The sequence below is a fragment of the Schistocerca americana genome, chromosome X (assembly GCF_021461395.2).
Source record: "Schistocerca americana isolate TAMUIC-IGC-003095 chromosome X, iqSchAmer2.1, whole genome shotgun sequence".
NCBI classification, from domain to species: domain Eukaryota; kingdom Metazoa; phylum Arthropoda; class Insecta; order Orthoptera; family Acrididae; genus Schistocerca; species Schistocerca americana.
In genome coordinates, this window is record NC_060130.1 from 307,087,128 (window position 1) to 307,111,019 (window position 23,892).

General features: G+C 43.8%; 1 protein-coding gene across 1 annotated transcript in view; it reads right to left on the reverse strand.

The window, feature by feature from the left end:
* LOC124555979 (inactive phospholipase C-like protein 1) overlaps positions 1–23,466 on the reverse strand; it is a 651,563-nt gene extending 628,097 nt beyond the window's left edge. The window contains exon 1 of the mRNA XM_047130024.1: positions 23,351–23,466. Within this exon, the coding sequence (XP_046985980.1) occupies positions 23,351–23,453 (103 nt within the window). The 5' untranslated portion in view covers positions 23,454–23,466. The remainder of the gene's footprint in view (positions 1–23,350) is intronic.
* Between the last annotated feature and the right edge of the window lie 426 nt (positions 23,467–23,892).

Consider the following 23,892-nt stretch of genomic DNA (forward strand, 5'->3'; position numbering starts at 1 on the left):
CATTAATGGTCACAGGTCTGTTTCATTCACATGATAGATTGACGGAAATAATGAAAATCGGAACTGGCAGACACTTGAATAAAGATGGCAACAATCCTCCGAAGGCTTAATTGCGAGTAAATAACTTCTTTATGAGCTCGAAATTTGCATCCATACGTCGACCTCTCCACATTTCTTTCTCAATGAACAAGTAGCCTTGCAAACAAGTAATTCTTACACGCTTTTTCACAACTAGTAAAGAAGTATATGCACTACTGCCCATTAAAATTGCAACACCACGAAGATGACGTGCTACAGACGCGAAATTTAATCCCACTGGAAGAAGATGCTTGTGATATGCAAATTATTAGCTTTCAGAGGATTCACACAAGGTTGGCACCGGTGGCGACACCTACAATGTGCTGACATGAGGAAAGTTTCCAACCGATTTCTCATACACAAACAGCAGTTGACCGGCGTTGCCTGGTGAAACGTTGTTGTGATGCCACGTGTAAGGAGGAGAAATACGTACCATCACATTTCTGACTTTGATAAAGGTCGTGTAGCCTATCGCGATTGCGGTTTATCGTATCGCGACATTGCTGCTCGCGTTGATCGAGATCCAATGACTGTCAGCAGAATATGGAATCGGTGGGTTCAGGAGGGTAATACGGAACGCCGTGCTGGATCCCTACGGCCTCATATCACTAGCAGTCAAGGTGACAGGCATCTTATTCGCATGGCTGTAACGGACCGTGCAGCCACGTCTCGATCCCTGAGTCAACAGATGGGGACGTTTGCAGGACAACAACCATCTGCACGAACAGTTCGACGACGTTCGCAGCAGCATGGACTATCAGCTCAGAGACCATGGCTGCGGTTACCCTTGACGCTGCATCACAGATAGGAGCGCCTGCGATGGTGTACTCAACGACGAACCTGGGTGCACGAATGGCAAAATGTCATTTGTTCGGATGAATCCAGGTTCTGTTTAGATTATCATGATGTTCGCATCCGTGTTTGGCGACCTTGCGGTGAACGCACATTGGAAGCGTGTATTCATCATCGCCTGGTTTGATGGTATGGGGTGCCATTGGTTACATGTCTCGGTCACCTCTTGTTAGCATTGACGGCACTTTGAACAGTGGACGTTACATTTCAGATGTGTTACGACCCGTGGCTCTACCTTTCGTTCGATCCCTGCGAAACCCTACATTTCAGCAGGATAATGCACGACCGCATGTTGCAGGTCCTGTACGGGCCTTTCTGGATACAGAAAATGTTCGACTGCGGCCCTGGTCAGCACATTCTCCACATCTCTCACCAACTGAAAAGTCTTGTGAATGGTGGCCGAGCAACTGGCTCGTCACAATACGCCAGTCACTACTCTTGATGAACTGTGGTATCGTGTTGAAGCTGCATGGGCAGCTGTACCTGTACACTCCATCCAAGCTCCGTTTGACTCAATGCCCAGGTGTATCAAGAGGTTGTTGTTCTGGGTACTGATTTCTCAGGATATATGCACCCAAATTGTGTGAAAATGTAATCACATATCAGTTCTAGTATAATATATTTTTCCAATGAATACCCGTTTATCATCTGCATTTCTTCTTGGTGTAGCAATTTTAATGGCCAGTAGTGTATGTTATTTCGCATGAAATTTAGCTAACATATTCAATTTTTCTTTATCTTGGGTAGAGTTATCTGCCACAAATCTTGAGAAAATTGATCTGACGTAGCAATCTCATTTCCGATCGCGCTACGCAAGCGATAGAGCCAGAGTGAAATATGCACAATATTCCCCACATTTCATGAACGGTCTGAGATATCGAAATGTGATTTAGGCAGATGATAACACGCTATTGGACAGATTATGACAGGAAACAAATGATTTGGTGTGATGAATCAAAAAATGGTTCAAATGGCTCTGAGCTCTATGGGACTTAACATCTAAGGTCATCAGTCCCCCTAGATCTTAGAACTACTTAAACGTAACTAACCTAAGGACATCACACATCCATGCCCGAGGCAGGATTCGAACCTGCGACCGTAGCAGTCGCGCGGTTCCGGACTGGAGCGCCTAGAACCGCTCGGCCACCGCGGCCGGCTGTGATGAATCACTCTGTACCCTGCGGCAGTCCAATGGAAATGTTTGAGTTTGGCGAATGCATGCAGAGCGTTATAAGTCCGCACAGGACACGGTGGCCGATGCCCAGTGACCAGTTTTCGTCTAATGCGCTGAGTGAGGACTTGCTTTTTCATAAGCTTCTGACCTTACTTTTCCTTATTTCCTCACTTAACAAACTATTGTTGCAGAATTCTCTCGCAGTTGTGTCTGCACAACACGTTAGCACGCTCCGCATTTCCCCTACAACGCCTGCCTGTAACCACCACTACTACGGCTCTCCCCACGCTTGCCATGCCGTCTGCGCAGCTACCCACCGTGGCATTCTGCACCGACTTATACCTGTCATGATGGTTCAAATGGCTCTGAGCACTGTGGGACTTAACATCTGAGGTGATCAGTTCCCTATAACTTAGAACTACTTAAACCTAACTAACCTAAGGACATCACACATCCATGCCCGAGGCAGGATTCGAACCTGCGGCCATAGCGGTCGCGCGGTTCCAGACTGAAGCGCGTAGAACTGCTCGGCCACACCGGCCGGCCCTGTCATCACGTGTAGTGCTAACAGCAAAGTACGTAGGTGGAGTTACGCTAAATGCCATATCGTTATTATGTAAAACTTCATTACCTACAGTGTTATTCCACCATCTACAGACTTTTCTGATGAAAGAATGCAATTTTTAAGGGCCATCAATATCTGGTGAGACGAGAAATGCTTTGAAATTTGGAACAACGTAAGTGATGACATTAAACTTTTTTTGTACCGAGGATGTACTTTTTCGTAAGGTACTGACCTCACTTTTCTTCAGTTCCTTACTTAGTAAACCACTGTCTCAGAATTCTCTCGCAACTGTGTCTGCACAACATTTTAGTGAAGTGAGACTATGTAAACTCCGCTGTGTTTTGGCAAAAGCAAATTTTAGCACGGCATCCAGAGAAATGTGTAGATTTTCTTGAAAATTTGGCACTCCGAAGCGAAAACAAATCGCTGCGTTTCCGGTGGAACCCTGTGTAGATACTAACCAAAGCACAGGTGACAGTAGATCTTCTTGAATGATCACCATACAAGTTTGGGCGTGGAGGGGCCCCACTTAATATTTACAAAAAATGTGAGTATAGGTTTCAGTTTAGAACGGCACTTCCCCTCCAGCCATTGGCATTTCCCCTACAACGCCTGCACATAAACCCCACCATTACCGCTCTCCCAACACATGCCCTACCGTCGGCGCATTTACCGGCCACAGCATTCTGTGTGGACATATACCTGTCATCATGGGTAGTGTCAAAAATAAAGTACGGAGAAGGTGGTGTTACACAACACGGAGAAGGATATCAACACATTTTACTGTACTGTGTACTTCATGCAGTAGAGAAACAGTTCAGGGACGACGATTAATTGTTTCAGCGTCGCAATGCAAACAGTCACAAAGCAGTACCTGCGAGGCAATGGTTTGTGGACATTAACATTCCTGAAATGGACTGACCTGCCCACAGATCCCACCTCAACCTAAGGGAACTCCTTGCGGTTGAGTCAGAACTTCGACTTCGCTCTTGACCACAGCATCCAACATCACTACCTTCTCTGGTTGCCATTCTTGAGGAAAAATGGGCTGCCAATCCTGCACAGACATTTAGACAACTCACTGAAAGTGTCCCCAGCATAGTTCAAGCTGTCATACAGACGAAGGTTGGATACACTCCATATTAATGTTACTGATAGGTGTCGGAATACTTTTGATCAGATAGTGTATGACTGAAGGTGAAGTTGTTTAAACTGAACAAGAAGTGAAGTACTAAATACCTAGCGTTGTTGAAGATTTGATTTCGGGTCCGTGTTGAGTACATGTACAATATTCTGAAAAGAGTACCGTGCTTGTCTGGAAAATTCGTCAGAACTAACGGGTTATGAATTTAATTGTAGTAGCAGCATAAATTGCGAGTGGGGTTTCGTAAATGCTTTGTTCTGTTAGAAATGGAACTAAACAAACATCTATTATTTTAATGACATCAGGGTATGTTTATAGATATTTCTAACTGTAATGTCATTTGGTGAAATTACTCTGTATTAAAACTATAGTTCGATGATTTTGAATGTAAAAATTTCGGCAGGCGGTCTGAGAAAAATCGTTAACAAACTTTGGTCTTACGTAAAGTTAGTAAACAGATCAAACGTACTGAAACGAAAAGTGACAGAAGGTCGAAATACTGAATTCTATATTCGAGAATTGTATCACGGTTCATGGTCGGTTGTCCGTTTTACTTCGTACTCGTACACATCATCGGTGGATATGTAGATGATCAGAGTTGCAAATCTCTGTCACAGATAGAGTGGCCAACAGTGCATTAGTTTTGTTCGAGTTTAGTGTTGTTCAGAGGCGTCATAGGTTATATAAGGGTCATAAACAGCGTTACATATTGAGCGACAACTGAAAGACACGGGGATGCTGCGTACTAATGTAGGACAGAGTTCTCAGAACTTGACACAGTTTGAAAGGGGCCTCATTGTGGCTTTCCATTTGGCCGCCTGGTCGAATATTGAAACATCCAGATCTGTGGGGCATTCGGATGTGACAGCAGCCCAGTATTGGACTACATGTGAGTGTGACGGCAGGCATACTCGTCATCAAGACTCCTGTCGACCGCGTGGAGAGAATCGCAATACTGTGTGCAAAACAAATCATAACCATTCACATCTGTGCCCGCCATCCAGGAACAACTGAAAGACTCCCCGCAACATTCTGTGTCCCTCTGCACCATCCAGGAGCAACTAAAAGACTCCCCGCAACATTCTGTGTCCCTCTGCACCATTGGTTGAAGACTGAGAGCAGTCAGACTAGGGAATTAACGTCCCATACTTAGGCTGCTGTTAACACAAAACAAACGGCTGCGTTTGGAGGGAGCTGCTACTAGGAAACATGGATTGTTAGTGAATGGCGTCTCATTGTGTTCAAACATGAATCGTTATTCTGCACTATCCCAGATGACCACCGTCGGCAAGTATGGCGACAACGAGCGGAGAAGTCACATTCATCCAGCGTGTTTAAGAGACACAGCGGTGTTACTCCTATTAACATGGTGTGGAGATCAATCGGCTGTGAGTTCACGTCCCGGCTGGTACTGATTGAAGGAACTCTAGCGGACATCCTGCGTCCTCAAATGTTTCCTGTCATGCCATTGCTCAACAGGATAATGCTGGTCTACTCTTGGCATGTGTCTCTGTTAACTGTCTGTGTGATGCCGAAGTACTTCCATGGCCAGCAAAACCGCCAGATCTGTCACAAGGCAATAGGAAGGGCAGGGAGATGTAACATCATACTGATAAGATGGCTTATACTGCCAAGTTCTTCGTAAATTTGGCTCGACTTTGCAATCACTTAAATCACATCACATACCTTCAGAACTACTGAAATATCATTTTGTTTCCTCTTCCCGTTCTGGAAACGCGTTTTTCTTTTATCTGGCGGTGTGTGTATTAATGGAATATAAAAGTGACAAAAATCTCTCGACAGAGGAGAATCAGCTGTGCATGATACGATACGTGTATAGGTTTTGCGAATGAGCTTTCTCACCTTTCAGCAGCAGTTTATCCTAGATCACTAGAGCAAACTAGCATTACAAATATTAGCAAAAATGTGCAGGTAACTCCAGAGTTCAAAAACGGTCATCGGTCAGATGTACTGTAGGTAAGTATTGGCCTATGTCGCTGTTGTCTATCTGTCTTCCATGAGATCTAAAAGTTAAAAGGACTCAGGCAGATGTCGGTTTCCACGAGTTCCAGAACGCTTTTAATACAGATCCACCAGTTACATAGAGTCTAGAATACAAGCTTATCGAACATCGGGCCAGCTTTAGGACTGGATTCAGAAATACTTAACGAGGCGATACAGTTGAATTTGAAAGTAATTACGGGAATCCCCAGCGGGAAAGAGTTACGGCGCTTTCCGTCCGCTTTACACGTAGGGTGACTTAAAATCAAACAACTTACAGCTAATTAAGAAAGAAATCTAAAACCTTGTTGACCTCTTTTCGCACAAACCAATATTCACGCAGATATCGCTACTTTTCAGTATATTCCAATCAAGAAAATAGCTAATTCATACGTAAAATTATAACATTATAATGATTTTGTTGTGACCGGTATTCACGTGATAGCTGCCCCTCTGTAGGCTACTAAGGCACGTTGTCCGGGGAAGCACATTAGCCAGACAGATTGCTGTCTGCTACAGAAGATGCCAGCATAGCGGGATTTATTTTACACGTCATCAGTCATGTGGAACAAGTAGTGCACTGTTTCATATCACAGCACAAACCGCAATATGAGCCTCGATTCGTGGTTTAACACGTCTATCGTTCTATCGAGCTCATGTGAAGAGGAACATCGACCTGTTCGCTTAAGGAATCGCCACGCGCGCCTACGACGAGACCGACGGGGAATCAGCAGCCAGTGACAATACAAGACGCCGCCAAGGAGCAGCTCCGACGCCAGGGAGAAGGCAGTCGTATTCACTGATTTGGACTTAGACTCCGTACCATAAACTTGGACTATTTGTACAGCGCTTGTATGTAAACAGAGGCTTAGTGTTACTGAAAAAAATCAGTGTTCGGACATAGACATTTGTAATTACTATATTATGCCGCTGTGGGTGACACATTCACGAGCAGAGAAAGGTGTCCTGGTACCCAAGAACAATAGAACAACTTACTACAGAGAGAGTACACAATAACGTAAGTAACAGAAAGGTTCGGAGTAAAGCAAAGTAAAGACCGTCTTGAACTAATGGTTTATCACAAATACGGTAACAAATGTACTAACAGAGTACACTGTCAGTCACTATAGAGGAACAGTGCCGTAGGCAAAGTCTGTCTACGCAGCACTGGCAATTTCTCTGGTTGCACGGGTGAGCGCTGCGCTCTGACGAGTCGAGACGCCGAGGTCGGGACCGGAATTCGCATTGGCTGGCGAGCTGCTGGGCGGTGTCCTATAACGGCCGCCTGGAGGAAGAATACCGGGAATTAGTCTGGCGTCGCGTGGCTTGCGAACACGAGCCTGCTGTGTCCGGTGGATGTGGCGCCCCCAATATTAAGCGGCTGCCGCAGGCAGGATGGGCTGCAGTTGCGTTGCAAGCGCCTGGACAGGGCGGCAACCCGCAACATCATGTAGTGTGGCGTGTGGCTGGATCGCAAGGCACCAGCCCTACGCCACAGTAATCCTTCAGGACACGGAACGCACTGTTCGATCCACTGCGACAGTTTTTCTCTAAGAATCATTAATATTCAGAATTACAAGTGTTTATACACACTGATTCTAGAAGTCTTGTTGTGTTCAGTGACTTAATTAACTGGTGCCCACGTTATGTAACGGGAAGAGTTTTTTAATATCGTTAATAAAGTGTTCGTGGTTATTTGTCTATCTGGGAGCTCGTTCTTCAGTAGTTATCCCTAGATAGGTCACATCAGGAATGTTGCTGATGCATTTGTTACTCAGGTGACGTTGAATGACTAGTTAATGTCCGAAGTCACTGAGCTCTACTGACTGACCAATTCTGCTGTTACATCTGCTGGCAACACCGTACTCTCCGCCTCCTTTTATACTGGCAGATCCGCCTCTAGTGACAGCTAGTGGTCAATCCCGCATTACATAGGGATAAATACACTTGCACAGCTCTTATCAGTGCAGGAAGATAAGTGTGTGTGTGTGTGTGTGTGTGTGTGTGTGTGTGTGTGTGTGTGTGTGTGTGTGGCATAGGTTGTTTCGGTAAATACGATGAGTAGTCATAAGGATTTAATTTCCTCCTCTTTATCAGGAAGTACAGTTGGTCGTGAGGAATGTCATGGAGAGTACTATCGCCTTTGGGCGCCTGTCTACAACAGTCCATTACACCAACTTGGAGGCTGTTTGCACTTAAAAATAACCCAAACCCGGAAATAGGGAATCAAATACCAAACTCCGTTAATAAACAACAGAAAATACAATGGGAAATACTTACTTCCGTAACTGCTTCACTCATTCAAGGGGAAAGCAACAACAGCTGTGATGGAACAATTGAAAATTACATCTACTCGAACAGCACAACTTATTAAACAACTATCGCAAAATGTTCCACAAGAGCAAACTCTCCAGAAAGAAGTAAAAGAAACTGCAGAAAATTGAACAAGAATATGGAAACGACTCTTCACCCTACATCCCCCTTCGGGAAAACGAAGTCAAGGCGTCTATAAAATTAATAACAACCAGGAAGAGATTTTCACTCTGCAGTGGAGTGTGCGCTGATATGAAACTTCCTGGCAGATTAAAACTGTGTGCCGGACCGAGACTCGAACTCGGGACCTTTGCCTTTCGCGGGCAAGTGCTTTACCAACTGAGCTATCCAAGCACGACTCACGCCCCGTCCTCACAGTAGAAGTAAAGCTGTGAGGACGGGGCGTGAGTCGTGGTTGGGTAGCTCAGTTGGTAGAGCACTTGCCCGCGAAAGGCAAAGGTCCCGAGTTCGAGTCTCGGTCCGGCACACAGTTTTAATCTGCCAGGAAGTTTCAACAACCAGGAAATCAGCCGGGACTGATGAAGTTTTTCCTGGCTTTATAAGACACCTGGAGAAAAAAAATCAATAACATGGTTGACAAGCTTTTACTCGGATATACTAAATTCAGGAGATGTTCCAATTGCTTCAAAATTGGCAACACTTTAGCAGTCTTAAAAATCGGAAAAGTTCCTGATGATGTAGCCGACTATCGTCCAGTAGCACTGTAAAGCAAGTGCTATAAATTATTACAGCGCAGTACCTACAACAGGGGGTTGGGTTGTTTGGGGGAGGAGTCCAGACAGCGAGGTCATCGGTCCCGAAATTTGCCTGGAGCGACTTAGGGAAATCACGGAAAACCTAAATCAGGATGGCGCCACGAGGGATTGAACCTACAGCAGGACTGAAGCTGTTGAAACTACTGTTCCACCCTTTCACGCCGGTTTCCGACGAAACAAAAGCTGCGGTCAGCATGTGCTAGCATCAACCTCGCTCGACAGAGGGAGGATTTCAAGAAAGGGCTTTAAAACCTGTGTCGCACTTGTGGACCTTACTGCAACGTGTGACACATTTTGACTTGAAGACCTTACCGTAAGCCTCAAACCATACATATCTAGCAGAAAATCTACAGATCTGATTAAAACATGTTAATAAATCGATAAATAAAAGCCACATTTCGGTTCACCACTAGCAAGTCAAAATAAATAAAAAACAGACTTGCGCCATTCCTATGTAATATTTACAATGAGGTGCCAAAAGTTATCGGATACCTCCTACTATCGTGTCGGACCCCCTTTTGAACGGCCTAGCGCAGCAGCTCGACGTGGCATGAACTCAACGAGTCGTTGAAAGTCACCTGCACAAATATTGAGCCATACTGCCTCTATAGCCGTCCACAATTGGGAAAGTATTGCCGGTGCAGGATGTTGTGCCCGAACAGACATCTCGATTATTTCCCATAAATATTCGATGGGGTTCATGTCGGGCGATCTGAGTGGCTAAATCATTCTCTCGAACAGTCGAGAATATTCTCCAAACCAATCGCGAACAATTGTGGCCTGCTGACATGGTGCATTGTCTTTTTCCAAAGCTGTTTCACAGAGAAAGACTGCACTGTAGTTCCTTCTCTAGATTGTCGCACAGATGACAAAATGGTAGATATCGAAATAGACTACAGAGGTATAGAGAAACAATTAAAATTGCTCAAAAGAGGAAAGGTCGCAGGACCTGATGGGATACCAGTTCGATTTTACACAGAGTACGCGGAGGAACTTGCCCCCTTCTTACAGCGGGGTACTGTAGGTCTCTAGAAAATCGTAGCGTTCCAAAGGAGCGGCAAGGGCACTGGTCATCCTTGTTTTCAAGAAGGGACGTCGAGCAGATGTGCAGAACTATAGACCTATATCTCTAACGTCGTCAGTTGTAGAGTTTTGGAACACGTATTATGTTCGAGTGTAATGACTTTTCTGGAGACTAGAAATCTACTCTGTAGTAATCAGCATGGGTTTCGAAAAAGACGATCGTGTGAAAACCAGCTCGCGCTCTTCGTCCACGACACTCAGAGGGCCATTGACACGGGTTCACAGGTAGATGCCGTGTTTCTTGACTTCCGCAAGGCGTTCGATACAGTTCCCCACAGTCGTTTAATGAACAAAGTAAGAGCATATGGACTATCAGACCAATTGTGTGATTGGACTGAAGAGTTCCTAGATTGCAGAACGCAGCATGTCTTTCTCAATGGAGAGAAGTCTTCCGAAGTAAGAGTGATTTCAGGTCTGCCGCAGGGGAGTGACGTAGGACCGTTGCTATTCACAATATACATAAATGACCTTGTGGATAAAATCGGAAGTTCACTGACGCTTTTTGCGGATGATGCTGTGGTATATCGAGAGGTTGTAACAATGGAAAATTGTACTGAAATGCAGGAGGATCTGCAGCGAATTGACGCATGGTGCAGGGAATGGAAATTGAATCTCAATGTAGACAAGTGGAATGTGCTGCGAATACATAGAAAGAAAGATCGTTTATCATTTAGCTGCAATATAGCAGGTCAGCAACTGGAAGCAGTTAATTCCATAAATTATCTGGGAGTACGCATTAGGAGTGATTTAAAATGGAATTATCATATAAAGTTGATTGTCGGTAAAGCAGATGCCAGACTGCGATTCATTGCAAGAATCCTATGGAAATGCAATCCGAAAACAAAGGAAGTAGGTTACAGTACACTTGTTCGACCACTACTTGAATATTGCTCACCAGTGTGGGATCCGTACCAGATAGGGTTGATAGAAGAGAGAGAGAAGATACAACGGAGAGCAGCGCGCTTCGTAACAGTATCATTTAGTAATCGCGAAAGCGTTACGGAGATGATAGATAAACTCCAGTGGAAGACTCTGCAGCAGAAACGCTCAGTAGCTCGGTACGGGCTTTTGTTGAAGTTTCGAGAACATACCTTCACCGAGGAGTCAAGCAGTATATTGCTCCCTCCTACGTATATCTCGCGAAGAGACCATGAGGAGAAAATCAGAGAGATTAGAGCCCACACAGAGGCATACCGACAATCTTTCTTTCCACGAACAATACGAGACTGGAACAGAAGGGAGAACCGATAGAAGTACTCAAAGTACCCTCCCCCACACACCGTCTTGTGGCTTGCAGAGTATGGATGTATATGTAGGTGTAGATCTGTAAAAATTCCATCGTTGTCTGACTGCAAATGGTTTCTAAGTAGCCGAACATAATTTCCAGTCAGTGATCGGTTCAGCTGGATCAGAGGAACAGTTCATTCCGTGTAAACACAACCCACACTATTATGGAGCCACTACTAGCTTGCACAGTACCTTATGGCTTCGTGTGGTCCACGCCTCACTCGAAACCTACCATCAGATCTTACCAACTGATATCGGGACTGATCTCATCAGGTCGCTGTTTTCCAGTCGTTTACTCTTCAACCGATATGATGACTAGCCCCGAAGCGGCGCTGCAGGCGATGTCGTGTTGTTAGGAAATGCACTTGCGGCTGTCGTCTGCTGCCATATCCCATTCGTGCCAAATTTCGTCGCACTGTTGGGTTGGGTTGTTTGAGGGGAGGAGACCAGACAGTGAGGTCATCGGTCTCGTCGGATTAGGAAAGGATGGGGAAGGAAGTCGTCCGTGCCCTTTCAAAGGAACTACCCCGGCATTTGCCTCGAGTGATTTACGGAAATCACGGAAAACCTGAATCAGGATGGCCGGACGCGGAATTGAACCGTCGTCGCACTGTCCTAACAGATACTTTTGTCGTTTGTTCCACATTGATTTCTGCTGTTATTTGAGGCAGTGTTGCCTGTCTGTTAGCACTGACAAATCTACACAAACGCCGCTGCCTTCGGCCGTTAACTGAATGCCAACGGCCACTGCGTTGTCCGTGGTGAGAGGCAAAGACCGAAATTTCGTATTCTTGACACAGTCTTGAATCTGTGGATTTCGGAATACTGACTTGTCTAACGATTTTCGAAATGTAGTGTACCATGCGTCTATATTCCAACTACGATTCCGCGTTCAAAGACTGTCCGTTTCCGTTGTGCGGCCATAATCACAACGGAAACCTTTTCTCGTGAATCACCTGAGTACAAATGACAACAGCTCCATTAATGCACTGCCCTTTTGAAACTTGTTTACGCGATACCACCACCACCTGGTGGTTTGATCATCGCGCATATGGGATTGGTTCCCAAGTATGTGAGTGGCTCGAAGACTTCTTAAGTAATAGAACCCAGTACGTTGTCCTCGATGGTGAGTGTTCATCGGAGGTGAGGGTATCATCTGGAGTGCCCCAGGGAAGTTTGGTAGGTCCGCTGTTGTTTTCTATCTGCATAAATGATCTTTTGGATTGGGTGGATAGCAATGTGCGGCTGTTTGCTGATGATGCTGTGGTGTACAGGAAGGTGTCGTCGTTGAGTGACTGTAGGAGAATACAAGATGACTTGGACAGGATTTGTGATTGGTGTAAAGAATGGTAGCTAACTCTAAATATAGATCAATGTAAATTAATGTAGATGAATAGGAAAAAGAATCCTGTAATGTTTGAATACTCCATTAGTAGTGTAGCGCTTGACACAGTCACGTCGATTAAATATTTGGGCGTAACATTGCAGAGCGGTATGAAGTGGGACAATCATGTAATGGCAGTTGTGGGGAAGGCGGATAGTCGTCTTCGGTTCATTGGTAGAATTTTGGGAAGATGTGGTTCATCTGTAAAGAGACCGCTTATAAAACACTAATACGACCTATTTTTGAGTACTGCTCGAGCGTTTGGGATCCCTATCAGGTCGAATTGAGGGAGGACATAGAAGCAATTCAGAGGCAGGCTGCTAGATTTGTTACTGGTAGGTTTGATCATCACGCGAGTGTTACGGAAATGCTTCAGGAACTCGGGTGGGTGTCTGGAGGAAAGGAGGTGTTATTTTCGTGAATCGCTACTGAGGAAATTTAGAGAACCAGCATTTGAGGCTGACTGCAGTACAATTTTACTGCCGCCAACTTATATTTCGCGAAAAGCCCACAAAGATAATAGAGATTAGGGCTCGCACAGAGGCATATAGGCAGTCATTTTTCCATTGTTCTGTTTGGGAGTGGAACAGGGAGAGAAGATGCTAGTTGTGGTAAGAGGTAACCTCCGCCACGCACTGTATGGTGGAGTGCGGAGTATGTATGTAGATGCAGATTTAGATGTAGACCTGCATATGTGCATATCGTTATCCCATGTCTTTTGTCACCTCAGTGTATACAGCAACATGCAGCCATTATAACTCAAAGTAAATCACTCGGGGAAGGAATGCAAATGTGAACAGACCACTTGTGTATACTCTACATATATTACAAAAAGTTGAGAATACTCCCTAACACCTCTAAGACTGAGATGTGTCTCTTTCATCTAAACAACTGTATAAACATGTAAACGTGGCATTCGATGAGAAGCGAGTACAACGCGACTTCTGCCCTAAATCTCTCTATGTTGTATTAGACAACTGATTTACACACTACTCGGCGACGCAAATTGATAACTCGGCCGAAGTAGCAACTAAATAGGTCACGTGACGAGATAAACTCAAGTTCCTGCCATTGTTACCTCGTAGTGGGTACATGGAAAGGAACTGCGGAAATTTACTTCGCGGAAAGTTTATACAATTCTGTACAGTAAATGGTATAACACCATTGATAAATGTAGAGTATGAACAGAAGTCGGTTGCTAAGGCAGAATATTCAAAATTTCGGGGTATGTGCATTGATGAGAAATTGAATTGGAAGAAACACATAGATGATCTGAAATGGTTAGGTTCAGCTACTTATGCCATTAAGGTTATTGCAAATTTTGGTGATAAACATATCACAAAATTAGCCTACTATGCCTATTTTCATTCACTGCTATTATATTGCATCATATTTTGGGGCAATGCGTCACTAAGAGAGAAAGTATTCATTGCACAAAAGCGTGTAATCAGAATAATAGCTGGAGCCCACCCAAGATCATCTTGCAGACATTTATTTAAGGAACTCGGGATATTCACAGTACCTTCGCAATACATATATTCACTTATGAAATCTGTTATTAGTAACCCACCCCAGTTCAAAAATAACAGTGAAGTGCATAGCTACAATACTAGAAGAAAGGATGATCTTCACTACTCTGGATTAAGTCTCCCTTTGGCACAGAAAGGGGTGAATTGCTGCCACAAAAATCTTTAGTCATTTGCCAAATAGGATTAAAAGTCTGACAGATAGCCAACGAACATTTAAAAGCAAATTAAAAGAATTTCTGAATGACAACTCCTTCTACTCAACAGATGAATTTTTAGATATCAAGTAAAAACTGTAAAGAAAAAAATTATTATTTTGTGTAAAGAAAATTTATGTTAAAGTGACACGTTCCACATCATTACGAAATGTCGTATTCATGATTTAAGGAACAAGTATTACTGTATGTATGTACGTACTTACATGCATGTAGCGAAAACGTGCTGTCAACGTCGTTAGTTTTCTGGCAATGAAAGCGAGAAAGTTGTGATAGTACCGACAGAGAAGTCGACGAATGAACAAGCCAGGCAAACGTTATGGAGGAAAATGGTGTTCAAATTATAGAAGAAGGGACACGAGGGCGATTGGAGCAAGTACCTGCCCCAACGGTGAATTAGATTCACACAAAAAATATTTCATTGATGACATAGGTACAAGGTATTTTATGAACACACTAAGGCAATGTCATCTTTGCGAAAACATCATAGATTTTATCGTTCAGAACTGGTTTTCCGGGGTAGCAAAGAAGCGCTCAGCAAAAATGTTCCATCTATTATATTTGTTTTTGAAAGGTTCCAGAATGAACAAGTCATTTTGTGCTGATTTGCAAAAAGAAGCACCCGAGTTAAAGCAGCCAGTGGTTTACTTACGTGAAACTTGGAGTCGTACACACTACAGTACATTATGTGGAGAGTATCGTACCACAACAGGGCCAACCACCTTTTCATTGCTGTGAATGCAGAGTTTCATATCATGTTAACTTCTTCTCTATCACCAAAACAGGAAAACTTGGGACTGTTGTGTAGGAATGGAGAAAAAAATTTAAAAATATGTAGTGGCATTCATTAAGAAGCAACAACCTTTTCCTCTTCATTTCATTGAGAAAAGTGTGCAAGAAAATAATTCCAATCATACACTTAGATCCAGATGCTATTAAACTGGTCGGTAATTTTGAAACGAACAGGATCCGTAGTCGTAATATGTCTAGCATCTCGCTCTCTAACCCGAAAAAATAACGGTGTTTGCATGTGTTATTAGTAAATGAGTGGCGTGTCTTACCTAGCCTGATGCTAGCCTTCTCGAGGTAACGCTCTTCGGCGTGTTCATCGTCAATTTCGTTGCTCTTTTATTAAAGCAATTTTTCCGTTGGCGTCAGACAACTGAGTGGGCTTTCCAATAAAGGAAAAAATTGAGATGAACATTAGGAATGAAAACAAGGATCTCGGCACTACTAGCCTAAAACGGTAATAACTAAACTGGGCGGTCGGTTTTCTGCTAGGCCTGCGACATTAGCCTTTACTATTAGGAAATTAGGTGACTAGAAAGGCCGTTTATAACACCAAAAAGTCTTTAACGACTACTGGAGGAGAGATACTTTCACAGAAGAGGAAAATGAAGCATAATAAAATCAGTCGGCATAGATTCGAACCAAGATTCGGCATTATTGTCCGCAACTGAAATAGTAGACGACGAAGCAACAGACACAGTTGTGGAAAACAGCAACATCACCGGGGGAACTAGTTTTACGGATATTGCCAGCAGAGTATCGTGAGCAGCCAAGATGCGATATACTGTAATTATTTCTCACTTCAAACACCGGAGGATACAAACTAGTAGCACGTTACAGGGCTGCGCCTGGCGTGTACGCTGTTATTGCGCTCTTCCTGGCTTCTTGAGCGTAAACACGACGGTGCCGCCACTCCAGCCAGGTAAGCCAGGCAATTTGTTGGGACAACATGACAGGATCGAGGAAAAACCCTTCACGTTCCAGCAACTGCTATGGTCTATTCGACTATGGATATTGTGCTGTCGTGTGGTTTAAAAAGTGCATACATAAAAAACTAAGACGAGCAAATGAATTAAACCGTGAGGATAATAAGTGGTGCCTTAAAACCTACCTCAACGCAACAGTGCTCCAGCTGAGCAGAGACCAGAAAAGATACCCTGGTGGGTGTGGGAAAAACTCTGTGGCTCTGGCCGACCGCAAAGCCTCCCCATCCAAGTGAGCATTAAGGAGCAACCACAATGCTGATTGTAATCCCAGAAACCAGTCTGGTAAAATATCACAGAACCATATTTCAGTGACCAAATAGTGCAGATTGGAAGAAGAGATAGACAAGTATCAAGCAATTACATATCAAGCAATTACAAGGAATCACTTGAGTGCGAGGTCGTAAGAGCCCAATGATGTTTACGGCATTGAACGCCCCACATATTGTCTGCCATGCAACAATATTGGCTGCTAATGGCCAAAAAGGGCGGGGCTGGAAATATCCAGTAGTGAGCACAATATGAGGCTACGGAGCGTAGTTGAACTACTTAGTCGAAGAGAAACTCACAACAGTGGTACAGCGCTAGTGCTGTTGGTACAAAGCGGAGCAATGGCAACGATAAGCAAAGCAAATAATGCATTGTATATACATCAGTTGCCCAAGTGCACATTTCGTCACAAAGGGACCCAAGGAATTCCGCAGAGTGAGAAAGAAGTCGCAGATGCAAGAAGAGTCAGTGGAAAGTGTGGTGTCGTATACGCTCGACTGTGCCGACAATGACCACGATACGTGCTTAAGAGGTGGAAGTGATGCTGAAAGAGTTGTCGAGCCATGTAGTTTACCTTCCTTCTCGGACAGGGAGCCACAAATCCCGTCTCCAGTGAAACGTAATGAAGGACAATAGTTTTCCAAGGAGAGAATACTAAACATAATTACGTACATGGAAAATCATCCGCACCGTAGTAAGAAAAGACAGTTATGAACAGGTTTCGAATAAGTCCGCAGCAGTATAACCGTGTATCGCTTAAGAAAAGCTACGGGTATTGAAGGAAGGACAAGGCGCAGCTGTTACAGAAAATGCTGTTTGCACGTTTTAATCTACAGGGTGTGCACGACAGTCACCTATTACGTTATTGAATCAAATTGGGCTCGACAAGTATTACAGTGATTTCAAGGAAAAATGTGTACGGCTGCATAACTTCAAACAGTGCTACAGAGTTGGCGGACCTGAGATAATGAAATTTCAAGTAAAGTGTCAACTTGACGATGCATAGCAAACTGCAGAATCCGCCCGGAGACCTGTAGATGAGATAAACATACTTATGCCATCGTTCAATAAGGAATTTGTTTCCAACTCCGACCAATACGGATTTGAAGAGGAAATGCATTTAAAGGCAACCCTGGAAAACAGAGGTACCAAGAGAGTTGTATTAAGATCGACTAACATCAATGCCTTAACTCATTTGTATACAATTATGTGGCATCTTAATCTGGATGATAAATTTGCTGGAAAGTTATTTATTGTGCTGTGAGAAGTTGGAAGTGCTCTGCCCCTACGATTCTTTCTTCGTGTGCGTGATCTTGCAAGGTCAGTGGGGAACATTTCGTCATAACAAGCAAGAGTGGCGAAATGGGCGTAGGAGAACTAGATCTATAGTATAAAGCACTGTTTTTGGCCAGCGGCTAATCAAAATAACTTGCTTTTCCATGATTCCGGGTCTGCATACAAAAATCATACTCATTTACAGCAAACTATCCATGAACACCAGCCGGCCGGAGTGGCCGAGCGGTGTAGGCGTTACAGTCTGGCACTGCGCGACCGCTACGGTCGCAGGTTCGAATCCTGCCTTGGGCATGGATGTGTGTGATGTACTTACGTCAGTTAGGTTTAAGTAGTTTAAGTTCTAGGGGACTGATGACCTCAGAAGTTAAGTCCCATAGTGCTCAGAGCCATTTTTGAGCCATGAACACCCAGAATTTTTCAACAAGATCACTAAAATAATTTAATCATGCAGATGACCGGTTTCGACAATTCTCTGTTGCCATACTCGGATCTATGTTTACATCATTACATAATCACCTCCTTCAGCACAGAAGTGGTGCTGTACAGTGTATGTCCATGTTGGTATCGGGAGCTATACTAGAAGTCGGCTTGTAATGACGTAATCATAGCTGAAGATGGCAACAGAGAATTGTCGAGTCCGGTCATCTATATGAATAAATGATTTTAGCGTTCAAAATTTTTTCAGTGTTCACAATGCTACAGGTTGCCCCCACGCTGACGATGTCAGAAGTGTGCAAACTTTTCCTCAAGAAATGTATGTGACATTGCAATTCTAATGGTTCGAATGGCTTTAAGCACTATGGGACTTAACATCTGAGGTCATCAGGCCCCTACAGTTAGAACTACTTAAACATAACTAACCTAAGCCCGAGGCAGGATTCGAACCTGCGACCGTAGCAGCAGCGCGGTTCCGGACTGAAGCGCCTAGAAACGCTCGGCCACAATGCAATTCACACCACCTGCAACCATTGGAAAAATTCAGCCTCTGGATGTTTGCTCTTTACGTGCCTTAAAGGATAGCCAGTTACATGATCAGCTCCACGACAGACTGTTCCGCCTTCAGTTGCATGCCATCACATTCCATCAGTTCTTATTTCCCCGTTACAACAAAATAATTCTACATGCATTCTTTAAGAGTGGATACCTAGCTGATCGTCCTGCGCCGTTTGTAGCTCCAAAGGATTTCGCCTTCGATCCTGATGGTGAGAACTTTTATGATAACTTTAGTTGGTTCAAATGGCTCTGAGCACTATGCGACCTAACTTCTGAGGTCATCAGTCCCCTAGAACTTAGAACTGGTTAAACCTAACCAACCTAAGGACATCACACACATCCATGCCCAAGGCAGGATTCGAACCTGCGACCGTAGCGGTCGCGCGTTTCCAGACTGCAGCACCTAGAACCGCTCGGCCACTCCGGCCGGCGATCACTTTGGTGCGCCACTTTTAATTCGGTGTTCATGTTACAAGCTAATAGTTTGTTTTGAACATTTTTTAATATCGACGATGTCCATTTTGTGAGGCGTAATACATAAATCCCATAGAAGGTTGAGCTCTGCACCTCCTGGACACTCACTTTCTGTCGCCCTCCTGATACACATAGTGAGTCATCAGCAGCTAATACTTTTCCTGCTATAATTTTTAACACAACACTTTCAAATCAGCCTTACTAAAGCTTGAAATTGCGACCTCGCTATCATGGGTTTCCTTGTTAGATGTCACAGATACGACGTAAGAACCTACGGGAATGAACCTTCTGGAAGGCTGAACAGAATAAGAGGAATCTGTGTGCGATGCAATTCGGTGATGTATAGGTGAGGTGTATCAGTTTCTGATTACCACAGTTATTTTTTCTCTCTATTTGCAATCACGCAATAGACTGATCAAACCAACAACATGTTTGTAGGCACTTTAAATTATATGGAAATCATACAGTGACGGGCACCATTCCTCTGTGACATGTGTGGGTCTGTTCTTTCCGATATGTATGACCAAAAAAAGGAGTAAATGCATGTACCAGCATCGAAAGCAGCTCCTCTCGTATTTGTATTATATTTAACGTCCGTTAAATAATGATAATGTAATAAATGTAATGGAATAAATAATGGCGTCGGACAAATAGCACGAATCAGCTTGTAGCATCAAGGTAAATAGGCATAGGTCTCAAAGCTTTTTTCGATTACTTCTGGAAGAAAATTTTAAACGTCACCAACATAGAGCTGACTGGTCAGTGATGGAATGTAATTGGGTTACTCAGACAATTATTAGCAATCCTCTGCTAAGTTGCAGTCCAGTAAGACTGTGTGGATAGTACACATTCTTCAGTGTGTTTTGTCTGTATATAAGTAGATGGAGTGACATCTCTATAGGCAGAGTAAATTTATGTTGTGGACTCAGATAAAATCCAGTGAATACGGTTATGGAATTACTATACAACACCAAAAACTTTCTGACCGGCAGACAGAGATTCTCTCACCGAGCGAGGTGGCGCAGTGGTTAGACGCTGGACTCGCATTCGGGAGGACGACGGTTCAATCCCACGTCCGGTCATCCTCATTTAGGTTTTAACGAATCGCCTTAAACTGTAAACAACGTTGGTGGGGACAGTTATTACATCCATTTAAAGCCACGTATATTACGCGTGTTTATTAAAAATCGATAAGTAATATGTGTTGTCTTGAAAATTCGAGATAGTCACGAAACCCTTATAACATGTATATTGTGAAAAAGTGCAACAGAATTATAAAATAGCAATAAAATGTGCATCTTCTTTTAAAAATCGCCTCGAGATGTGTTCCGTCAGCCGATCCCTTCTTTTAGTCAGCTTGTGCCGTAATTTTCTTTTCAGAATTCGATTTAATGCCTTTTCATTAGTTATTCGATCTACCCACCTCTTCAGAAATCTTGTTTGGCATTACAGTTCAATAGCTTCTATTCTCTTGTTCTCTCACCAGTTTATCACCCATGTTGCAACTCCATAAACTCCATACAAGGCTACACTACGCGCAAATACCTTCAGAGAGGACTTCCTATGAAATTACCTAATGAAAGAAGCCAACTATGTTATCTTTCTCATATATATATATATATATATATATATATATATATATACAGGGTGAGTCACCTAACGTTACCGCTGGATATATTTCGTAAACCACATCAAATACTGACGAACCGATTCCACAGACCGAACGTGAGGAGAGGGGCTAGTGTAATTGTTTAATACAAACCACGAAAGTATGTTTTTTAACACAAACGTACGTTTTTTTAAATGGAATCCCGTTAGTTTTGTTAGCACATCTGAACATATAAACAAATACGTCATCAGTGTCGTTTGTTGCATTGTAAAATGTTAGTTACATTCGGAGATATTGTAACCTAAAGTTGACGCTTGAAACGTCCGACGTTCAGTTGCGTGTTGTAACAAACACGGGCCACGGTCGGCGAGCAGCATCTGCAAGGACATGTTTACGATGACGACCGTGTTTGCGAGTGTGGCTGTAGTGCACTGTTGTGGTTTGGTCTAGCTGTCGCAGTGTCCGCATGTAGCGCTTGCTGCTATTGTTATTCTGCATTCGTCTCCGCACGCAGACCAACTGTAGTACACCGTGTTACCAGACGTCTGTGATAGTGTAGTGTTGTAGGAACTGTGACCATGGTGTATTCGACCTCTGAAAAGGCGGAGATAATACTCATCTATGGCGAGTGTCGACGAAATGCAGCTGAAGCCTGCAGGGTGTATGCAGAACGGTACCCGGACAGAGAGCATCCAACGTGCCGCACATTGCTAAACACCTACCGCCAACTGTATGCAACAGGTATGGTCGTAGCACGCAAACGGGTCCGTAACAGGCGCGTCACAGGAGAAGCGGGTGCAGTTGGTGTGTTAGCTGCTGTTGCCATGAACCCACACATGAGTACACGGGACATTGCGAGAGCCCGTGGACTGAGTTGAAGTAGTGTCATGTGCATACTGCATCGTCACCGCTTTCACCCGTTTCATGGTCCCTACATCAGCAATTACATGGTGATGACTTTAATCATCGAGTGCAATTCTGTCAATGAGCATTAACAGAGAATGCGTTGCAGTTCTACCTGTTTACCGATGAAGCGGGTTTCACAAACCACGGGGCAGTGAATCTACGGAACATGCGTTACTGGTCAGTGGACAATCCTCGCTGGCTCAGACAGGTAGAGCGACAGCGACCGTGGACTGTAAATGTATGGTGCGGAATCATTGGCGACCATCTCATTGGTCCTCACTTCATTGCAGGGGCCCAAACAGCTGAAACATACATCGCGTTTCTACAGAATGATCTGCCAACGTTGCTCGAAAATGTCCCACTGCAAAGTCGTCGACATATCTGGTATCAGCATGATGGTGCACCTGCACATTCCGCAATTAACACTAGGCTGACCATTGACAGGATGTTCGACGGGCGTTTCATAGGACGTGGTGGACGCATAAATTGGCCAGCCCGTTCTCCTGATCTTAAACCTCTGGAATTCTTTCTGTGGGGTACGTTAAAGGAGAATGTGTACCGTGATGTGCCTACAACCCCAGAGGATTTGAAACAACGTATTGTGGCAGCCTGCGGCGACATTACACCAGATGTACTGCGGCGTGTACGACATTCATTACGCCAGAGATTGCAAGTGTGTGCAGCAAATGATGGGCACCACATTGAACATCTATTGGCCTGACATGTCGGGACACACACTATTCCACACCGTAATTGAAAACGGAAACCACGTGTGTACGTGTACCTCACCCCTCATAGTAATGTACATGTGCGTCAGTGAAAAAGACCAATATAAAGGTGTTAGCATGTGGACGTAATGTGCTGTTCCAGTCTCTTCTGTACCTAAGGTCCATCACCGTTCCCTTTGGATCCCTACGTAATCTGGTGCTCTCCGATACACACGATCGAACAGCGGAGGAGTTGTACCCAAGCGTCAACTTTAGGTTACAATATATCCTTACGTAATTAACATTTTACAATGCAACAAACGGCTCTGATTACGTATTTGCTTATATGTTCAGATGTGCTAACAAAACTAACGGGGTTCCATTTAAAAAACGTACGTTTGTGTTAAAAAAGATACTTCCGTGCATTTTTTTTAATGTGTTGTATTAACCAATTACACCAGCCCCTCTCCTCACGTTCAGTCTGTGGAATCGATTCGTCAGTATTTGATGTGGTTTACGAAATATATCCAGCGGTAATGTTAGGTGACTCACCCTATATATATATAAGGCATGCGAAAACATGCAGTGGGAGTGTAGCTGAACTGAGTTGTTTGATAAGCTCCGAAATGTGTGTGTGTGTGTGTGGTTTTTTTTTTTTTTCAATTTAAATTCTCATCAGTATGTACACCAAATAAGTTGCAAGATTCTGCCTTCTTTACAAACTCCCGCTCATACTTCAACTTTATCATTGGTGTTGTGCCATTTGGGGCCCAGAATGGAATGTGCTGCGTTTTTATTAATTAAGAGAGAGAATATTTGCAAGAATCAAGCGATAAGTCCTGTTAAACATATGCTTCACCATTCATTCTGTTACTCTATTAATATTTATATAGGAGACTGAATGAGAAGGAAATTGAGTACTGACCTTTTTGTAGTCCCATCAAGGCGGTGAGTCCCACCACCCAGATGTTTGCTTCCACTGCCGAGGAAGCTAGGAAGTCTATAGACTCGAAGTTGTCACCGTACATAATGGAAAAGGCGCAGTCTTCAGTGAATGGGTCGTGTAAGGTCCTGTCAAGCTGAACATCAGTGGAGCGGCCGTGACGTATTTCTCGGATACTGTCTACGTCCACTGCAAATAAGAAACATAATGTCAACATCGGGAACTGCTCCAGGATGCTTGTATAACCATTTGAACAATTCAAACACGGAATCTGTACAAATAATAGTCTAGAGTCGAGCATCAGAGGATATTTTTAAGTTTAATCGGCAACAACGTCGCGTTAGAAATATTATTGGTGGTAAATGCTTGTAAAATTGGTCTACGCAGAAATGTGGTAAAAAATTGAGGAAATCTTCTCTCATTTCTTCAGGTATTTTCAATACACTAACATTTACGTGTGTATGTAGTACGAAGTAATGAATCGAACTGCTGAATTATTTGTCAGTTGCCACAGTCGTTTATCT